This window comes from Canis aureus, chromosome 26 (genome assembly GCF_053574225.1).
Source record: "Canis aureus isolate CA01 chromosome 26, VMU_Caureus_v.1.0, whole genome shotgun sequence".
In the NCBI taxonomy this organism is placed as follows: domain Eukaryota; kingdom Metazoa; phylum Chordata; class Mammalia; order Carnivora; family Canidae; genus Canis; species Canis aureus.
The window spans coordinates 5,549,770-5,558,700 of NC_135636.1; the positions used below are offsets into that span (position 1 = coordinate 5,549,770).

The 8,931-nt window shown below is 46.6% G+C and overlaps 1 protein-coding gene across 1 annotated transcript; it reads right to left on the reverse strand.

Annotated features, from left to right (window-relative positions):
- Positions 1-2,022: 2,022 nt before the first annotated feature.
- On the reverse strand, positions 2,023-5,879 carry LOC144297813 (putative cystatin-15). The gene is made up of 3 exons (XM_077871941.1): positions 5,595-5,879; positions 2,919-3,029; positions 2,023-2,219 (listed from the first exon to the last, which is right to left on the reverse strand). The coding sequence occupies exons 1-3, from the start codon at positions 5,823-5,825 to the stop codon at positions 2,139-2,141; spliced, it is 423 nt and encodes a 140-aa protein (XP_077728067.1). The 5' UTR covers positions 5,826-5,879; the 3' UTR covers positions 2,023-2,138.
- Between the last annotated feature and the right edge of the window lie 3,052 nt (positions 5,880-8,931).

Here is an 8,931-nt window from a genome sequence, read left to right on the forward strand (position 1 = left end):
GCAGGAATCAGAGAAAAGACATAGGTCACATACAAAATACCCTAACTGCAATTCACACATTTCTAAATATTGCAGTTCCTTAGAGAACTATTTCCCAACTGTGTCCACAGTGCTAATTACCTGGGGACCTTATGTCTTTTGATGTCAGGTCACAGAGATTCTTCTATAATAGAAAGGGGGGGTATGGCTTGGTTTTTAGATTTGTAGAATGAAACCAAGGTGGTTTTCATGTCGATTGAGATAAGACATGACAGAGAGAGTGAGAAAGAACAGAACACCAGGCCTCCTAAGATGAAGCCACACAGCCCAAACATAATGACTCAACCCCTTAGTACATGAGTGCTCTAAAGCCAGGGTGGGTAATAGGTCAGCTCTACTGACCACATAGACTTACCCTTGAAAGATTGTATATGCCCCTATCAAAGTGTGGGAGATCTTAAAAACTACACAGACTGTTCAAAAAGCCAAAGCTGAACCAGGCCACTATTTTTGTGTTATGCCCCAGTCATCTTGGGAAATCATATTACATCATTGCTTATGAACACTTCATGAAAAAAGGATTGTCCAGGAAACAGATAGACTTTCCACTAGGAGCAACTAAATCAGAATTCTTAGAAACCAAGAGGAAGGAAGAAAGATGCCTCAGCCCCTCCATGCTGAAAGATTCCTTCAAGTGGCATTGCCACAGTGTGTCTATCCCAGTCACACTTCCAGGTGCCCCCACACCCTCCTTCACTCTGTTCCTCCAGGGCTGCTGCCCATGAGTATCCTAGAAGACAGGGCTGCTTATCAGGCTGGGTGTCTGTCACCACAGTGCCCATCCCAGGATTAGTGATTGGTGTTGAAGACATGAAGGCCACACTGGGCTGAGAAAGAGGGTACAGGCATCATCAAGGAGCAGGTGGGACAAGGTGACTGGAGCTACCATTTTCTGAGCTACCCTCAGAGGCCCTGGGATTACCCTCCATGTGTCAAGAGGCTCATGTGCAGATGCCCTGGTGGGTGTCCACAGAGGGCAGAGCCCTTAGTCAACTTTACTTACCCACCTTCAATCCCTGTGACTATATATGACCCCTCTTTAGAAGGACCACCCCATTGTGAACCTGGCTCCAGAGTTGGAAGAAAGAAGCCTGGGCAGCCACAGTGGCTTAGTGGTTTGGCGCCACCTTCGACCCAGGGCATGATCCTGGGGACCCAGGATCGAGTCCCATGTTGGGCTTCCTGCATGGACCCTGCTTCTCCCTCTGCCTGTGTCTCTGCTTCTCTCTCTCTCTCTCTCTCTGTGTGTGTGTGTGTGTGTCTTTCATGAATAAATAAATAAAATATTTAAAAAAAACAGGAAAGAAGCAGCAGGTGGCTATTCCCCAGCAAAATTGTCTGCATTCCTTTTGAGTGGAATAGATGAGGGGCATGGAGACATTGGAGGATGGATGAATAAAGGAATGCATACATGGAAGAATGGAGGGATGGAATGCTGAGTGAAATAAGTCAATCGGAGAAGGACAAACATTTTTGGTCTCATTCATTTGGGGAATATAAATAATAGTGAAAGGGAATAGAAGGGAAGGGAGAAGAAATGGGTAGGAAATATCATAAAGGGAGACAGAACATGAAGACTCCTAACTCCTAACTCTGGGAAACGAACTAGGGGTGGTGGAAGGGGAGGAGGGTGGGGGGTGGGGCTGAATGTCTAACGGGCACTAAGACGGGATGAGCACTGGGTGTTATTCTGTATGTTGGCAAACTGAACACCAATAAAAAATAAATTTATTATTAACAAAAAAAAGAATGGAGGGATGGATGAATAAATACATCAACCAACCAGTGGGGACCCTGCAAGAACCACTAGGGCAGCCTCCCTTGAGATGGGGATTCTGACTGACCCAACACTCTGCACCTATAGCCAAGGTAAGAGCAATAATGATGGTCAATTCTCCACCCCTTGTCATGGGGGGAAGCAGCATTTATAAAATATAATATAAAAGATGTGGGATAGTGCAAAACAGACAGAGACCCAGAAAGTGCTCTGAGATACCTTTAATTCCCCTGATACTGAACAGACCGGGGACTATAGACTGACTGTTGCTCTCTAGAGGGAAAGGAACTCCTGCCTGAGGAGCCAGGGGCTGCTACTCTGCCTATTTCTGCACACAGGTACTGTTCAGGAGGGAGAACTGGGAAAACCATGGTCTGACATCCACAATAAAGGTGCAGTCCACCTGAAAAGGAAAAAAGCAATCATGAGATTAGAACAGTTTAACACATGGAGAGCACTTAGCACGAAGGACTGAGAAGGAGTTCAAGGTGCATGAAAAACTACAAATGATGTAAAGCAAAAAGAAACAGTGGCCTAGGGCAGGATTTGAGGAGCTCAAGCCTCCACCAGAATGACAGGCAGGAGTTGCTGAACGTACATATGTGGTACAGAGGCTCCTGAGAGGGTGTCTGGTGGGACCATAGCTTGCCCTCCAGGGGTCCTGCCAGTACCCATAACACTGCCTGGATGCCCCTGCCCCCATGAGCTCTGAGGGAGCTTGCAGACTGCCCACTGAGGGTCCAGCTGCTGCAAACCCATCTGGAAGGGAGGCTGCCCCTCAGGCTAGAATTCCCCACTGAGGGCATCGTCCTGACTCAGGTTCATGCCCAGGGTCCAATTCCCCTAGATAAGATCATCTTATAGATAATGACACAAGAAGGTCCTTACACAGGCCAGCTGTGAGCACAGCACTCAGCTGGCTGCTCTCCTGGGAGCAGCTCTGTTGGCCTAGAATAACGACATTCTCCCTCAGTGGGGAACCCTGGAACCTGGAAGGAGAGAAGCCAGGACTGTCTCTCTGTCCCATTATCATCCCTGACAACTTCCCTAAGCCTCTTCCCATCAACCCTCCTTTATATGAATGCTCATCATATTCTCAAACCTTTTTCTCTCGTGGGCCTTCTTGCAAGGGGCAGTTGTCCAGATCTTCATCCTGTTTTGCACAAATGGTTTGTCCCAACTCCAATTCCATTAAATATATCATGGTAAACTTCTGTTAAGAAAAATTGTAGGAACTTCAGTGAAATACTTTGCATTAATAAGAAAAACAGAGAACCAAAAGGAAAACAGGCAACAACTGTGAATGTATGTATGTAAATGAATAAGGACATTTGTACGATGTCTCTTATTTTTCTTATTTTTAAATTGATTTATAATAAATAGAGACTTAAGAGTCTCTATTTTTTTTTTCAAAAAAAGATATTCCTAAATGCACCTGAAGCATGTAGTAGGGTCTTCCCTGTGGCGCTGCTCCTGATGACCTGTACCTGCTAGTCACATCCACACATGAATACACAGGAGATAAGGAGGTAAGAGGCTCATAGGACCAAAGGAGTCTTCTCAGGCTACAGCAACACTGATGGCACCACTGATTTCTCAGTCATAGCCTGGGCAGCATTGGCCAGACACAAGGTGAACACGCCAGTGAGTCTTCCTCTGGAGGGCAGGGTAACACGGGTGTGGTAATCTACTGATTAGCCATTGGAGCTGGCCATTCCTTCCAGGGCAACATCTAGATGGGAGTGTAGGGGGGTTTGGGGGCTGGGAATGCTTGCCTCTTCATGTGGGAGCTGACTACCCAAAAGGGCTCTTCTTGCTAAAGCTCATTTGGATATTTATAGGGCAGTTGCTGTTCCACATCTTTGTTAAGCTTCTATCAGAGGTTATTAAAAGTTACTATTTCATCTCGTTAAATAGAAGTGCCTGAAAACTCAAGAACTCAAACATAGAAATGTTACCAGAAATCACCATAGGGAGGAACCTGTCTCTCACTGGACTGACCTGGAATTATCTAGAAGGTTGACTTCATTTGGGGCTCAATTCCTGAAACAGACACATGATACCCACTCATGCCCCAATGCACACCAACAACACACTCTCAAACACACATGTGCACATGGAGTCATGCACCCCCCAGCCTCACTTGCATGGTCACTGGACCAGGACACGGTGGCTGGGAGCACAGGCATACTACCCATGCCCAAGGAGCTCCTGTGGCCTCCAGGTGTTCAGGTCTGGCTGCCATTCAAGGAAGAGGCAGAGAGTCAGAAAATGGGAGAGACTGAGGGAAGCCCGGGGGTGCTGTGCAAGGAAGGGCCCACACCCAGTGTCCTCAGGAGTGTGGTGCAGATGTGAGACCCTCCCTACCAGGGCCCACCAGGCATGCTGCCTGGCTCAGGGTTGTTCATGCAAGGACCAGAATCTTGGCATGGACAGAATGAGGTCTGGATAGCAGTTTGTATTCTGTTCAAAGAAAGTACAATGTGATAAGAATAAACAACAGTGGGAAAGATTTGCCCAACAGAGGCTAAGGACTCCCACATTTTCATCAGGCCCAACTTCTTCCCTACTCTTAAGGCTCTATACCCCACAGTCTTCTTCTGCATAGGCTGTTTCTGGAATCCTAAATGCAATGTGTCTTGCCCAGATCTGTTCATGTCTCCTCCAACCTTGCTATGTTGTCTTTTCAATTGATAGAGTCACTGCACACCCATGTGTTCTGGGAAAACACTAGGGGTCCATCCCATGTCTGTACACCCTCACACCAGTGCACCCCCATCAACCTTCAGCAGATGCAGAAGCCAGCCAGCCACTTCTTCCCAGTGACCAGGATACTATCCCCCTGCATCCTAGTCTCAGCCTGACATGGGCTTTTGAGCCCTGAATGACTTCCTTCCATGGATCTTCATATCTCTAAGGATAACATCTCAGATTTTCACCTGGGGCCCTAAAGGTGTCTCCAGCCCCACCTCCCCCTGCACTCCTTCCTCTCTGCATCTCCTTTTCTGTAACTCCCATCCACAGAACTTCAGGTTGTCTGCACAGATACACTTTGCTTGTCCCCATCCAGGGTTCTCTCTGGAGCTGCCTGCCCTTCTCATCCCCAACCTCCATGTGACTGGGTTTTTCCAGGAGTACCCACCATTGAGATGCCTTCTCTGACCAACCCCCAGGCTCTCGGCCTCCCCTTGTCCCTGGGCCCCCACACCTACCTCTTTTCCCCAGCCTTCCACTATTCCACTCATGAACTCCAGGGCTGTCGACCTGTCCTCACCAGCATCACAGCCCAACAAGAACATGTCCCAATCTGTCTTCTCTACTGCCTCCTGCTCAGCCCTGGATCCACAGTGCTTCATGAAGCTTAACTGAGCATCACAGATCAGCCTTTGTGATGCCTTTCCTTCTTGGGCTTGTGTTTACCAGCTATCCCTTCTCTTAGTCCTTCTCATTTCTCATCTGTCCCTGCTGCTCTGGCTTGTCCCAGCTACCTCACTGGTGGCTGTTCTTCCCTCCCTCACTATGCAGCTGGATCTCTGCCTTCCATGCTTGCTTTCTGCTCAACTTCTTTCCATCTCTCCTCTGTTATTCAGGAGCCTTGCTCATGAAGGAAACAAATCAGAAACTTGAAGCATTTCTAATGAAATCTTATAACTTTTTAAATAATATTTACAAAATTAAAACATCCATTGATCTTTCTTGTACATCATGGACCCACCCACCCCCAAGTGTGGTCTCAGGGCAAACATGGAGCCACATGGAGTGAGGACACACTACTCACCTTGTGCTGGCTTCGCCGCACCCACAGCAGCTTATATGCATACTCATCTGGGTAGACTTGGTTGAAATGAAATACTGCAAACTCAACACACAGGGTGAAGTAATTTGATCTCCTACTAATGTCCACAAAGCTGGGACTGCAAACATGAGGCATCAGCACAATGAGCCCCAGAAGCAGGGATGCCTTCAGGAGCATGCTGTCTGGTGTCAGCCCTGGAGGCCAGCAACACATGGGTGGCAGGGTGACAGCTGGTGCGGGGACACCCTCCAAAGCTCTGCATCCCACACAGCCCTATCTCAAGGAGTCCCTGGGATGTTGGCCAATGCTCTGTCTAGCTCCTCCCTTTCACTGCCTGCCTTGTCCCTCCTATCATCCCTAACAGAAGGCAGAGCAAAGATTTACAATTTCCACCCCTTTGTTCCACATGCCTTGGACCCAGGGACATGCAATGCAATATGTTCTGTTTCCAGGGCTGCTTCCCCCTACCCCAGCACAGCCCTAATAGGCTCCAAAAAGAGGTCCTGAACCCATCTCCCTTGTTCTCACAGCCATGTATCCTACAGCTGCCAAGTCACAGGAACTCTTAGGAACACCAGTGGGCCCTGAGTCCTGGGGAGTTGAGGTAAAAACCAGGTCTACCTATGACGATGGCTGCAGCCCACAAACTCTGGGAGCATCAGGAAGGCACAGGAAAGAGCCATCATTGGAACTGCATTATCATCCTTTGTACCACCACTGGCACCTGTTGACCTACCTGTCATGAGGACTCGCTGTGCTTGGCAGTGGGGAGAGAAGTTTCTAATGTCCTAGGGTGGGTGGAGAAAATGCCCAGGACAAAGTGGGTATCAGCCCAGGGCAGGGCTCTGACAGAATGGGCATGGATGACAGCCATGTGCATGAGAGGGGTCAGGGACTGGGAAAGAAAGGTGTTTCCCAGCCCTAACCAACATGCATTTCCATGCACCACTACCACTTTGTCTTTTTAAAGATTCTTTGTTTGTTTGTTTATTCCTAAGAGACAGACAGAGAGAGAGAAAGAGAGACAGAGACATAGGCAGAGGGAGAAGAAGTATCCACACAGGAAGCTTGATGCAGGACTCGATCCTGAGACCCCAAGATCACACCCTGAGCCAAAGACAGACACTCAACCGCTGAGACACCCAGGCATCCCAGATCTACCACTTTGAAATCCCATGGCTTTTGCCATCTCATTGCGTTAGGCTTTTTTGGAAGGAACTACAGTACCTGTGAGTGTCCCCACCTAGCCTCTGTATGAGGCAACGGAAGTGAGTGGACCAAGAATGTATGATGCTGCCCAGGTACATGAGGGGACACTCTGAAAAGGAAGGATTTTCTTTATTCCTTCCTGGAATAAACAGACACCTGCACATTGATGAAAAGGTGTAGGGCCAGGGCCACAGCTGTTCAGACAGGCCATAAGTACAGACCGGGGCTACCCCAGAAAGAGATGGGAGTATGGCCAGATGTCAGATACCCTAGTGACCATCTTCACTGTTACATATCAGTAAATAGCTGGTGACATGGGTTTCTAAGAACAATCATGATGAGGACTACACAAATTGTTTACAAGTGCATCTGATCCTGAGTGTTTCCTCTCCCGAGGAGCTCAGGTCCCCACATGGCTGATTATTCCTCCCCCCTCCCAGCAGCAAGATGACAGGAGTGGTCACTGTCATCTTTCAGGACCTGTAAGATCTATAACAAGGCCTCTTTTTTACTACTGACATGGGTTGTGACTGCCTCACTTCTAGATTGTGTTGTCAGGGGTCACCGATTTTGGGATGCCTGCCAATGAACCAGCTGTTGGATTTCTTGACTCTCTCTATGAATCTGTTTCTTCTTTCCTTTGTTTATGCTTTTTTTAAACATAATTTCCTTCCATTTTTGACAGAGACTGTGATTATCGGTTATCCTCATGACCACTCTCTACTGGTGCCTGTATGGACTGTCACTTCCTTAAAGCTGAAACTCATTCAAATTGGCAAAGAAGAAGTCAGACTCTCACTCTTTGCAGATGACATGATACTCTATTGGAAAACCCAAAAAACTTCACCCTAAAATTGATAGAACTCATACAGGAATTTGGCAACGTGGCAGGATAGAACAATCAATGCACACAAATCAATTGCATTTTGATACACTAACAATGAGACAGAAGAAAGAGAAATTAAGGAATTGATCCCATTTACAACTCCATCAAAAAACCAGAAGAAGATACCTAGGAATAAACTCAACCAAAGAGGTAAAGGATCTGTACACTAAAAACTACAGAACACTTAGGAAAGAAATTGAGAGGGAATCCCTGAGTGGCTCAGCGGTTTGGTACTGGCCTTTGGCCTAGGGTGTGATCCTGGAGTCCCGGGATCGAGTCCCACATTGGGCTTTCTGCATGGAGTCTGCTTCTCCCTCTGCCTCTCTCTCTCTCTCTGTCTCTCTCTGTCTCTCATGAATAAATAAATAAAATCTGTTTTTAAGAAAAGGAAAGAAATTTAGAAGGACACAAGATAGAAAAACATTCCATGCTCATGGATTGGGAGAATAAATATCGTGACAGTGTCTATGCTACCCAGAGCAATCTACACACTCAATGAAATCCCTGTCAAAAAACCATCAACATTTTTCACCGAGCTGGAACAAATAATCCTAAAATTTGTATGCAACCAGAAAAGACCTTGAATAGCCAGAGGAATATTCAAAAAGAAAACCAAATCTGGAGACATCACAATGTCGGATTTCAAGCTGTACTACAAAGCTGTGGTCATCGAGACAGTATGGTACTGGCACAAAAACAGACACATAGATTAAATGGAACAGAAGAGAGAACCCAAAAATAGATCCTCAACTCTATGGTCAACTAATCTTCAATAAAGCAGGAAAGAATATCCAATGGAAAAAAGACAGTCTCTTCAACAAATGGTGATGGACAGCCACATGCAGAAGCCACATGCAGAAGAATGAAACTAGACCATTCTCTTACACCAGACACAAAGATAAACTCAAAATGGATGAAAGAACTAAATGTGAAACAGGAATCCATCAAAATCCTAGAGGAGAACACAGGCAGCAACATTTTTGACCTGAGCCTCAGCAACTTCTTGCAAGACATGCCTCTAAAGGCAAAAGAAACAAAAGCAAAAATGAACTATTGGGACTTCATCAAGATAAAGAGCTTCTGCACAGCAAAGAAAACAGTCCACAAAACTAAAAGGAAACCTATGGAATGGGAGAAGATATTTACAAGTGACATGCCAGATAAAGGGCTAGTATCCAATACCTGTAAAGAGCTTATTAAACTCAATACCCCAAAAAACAAACA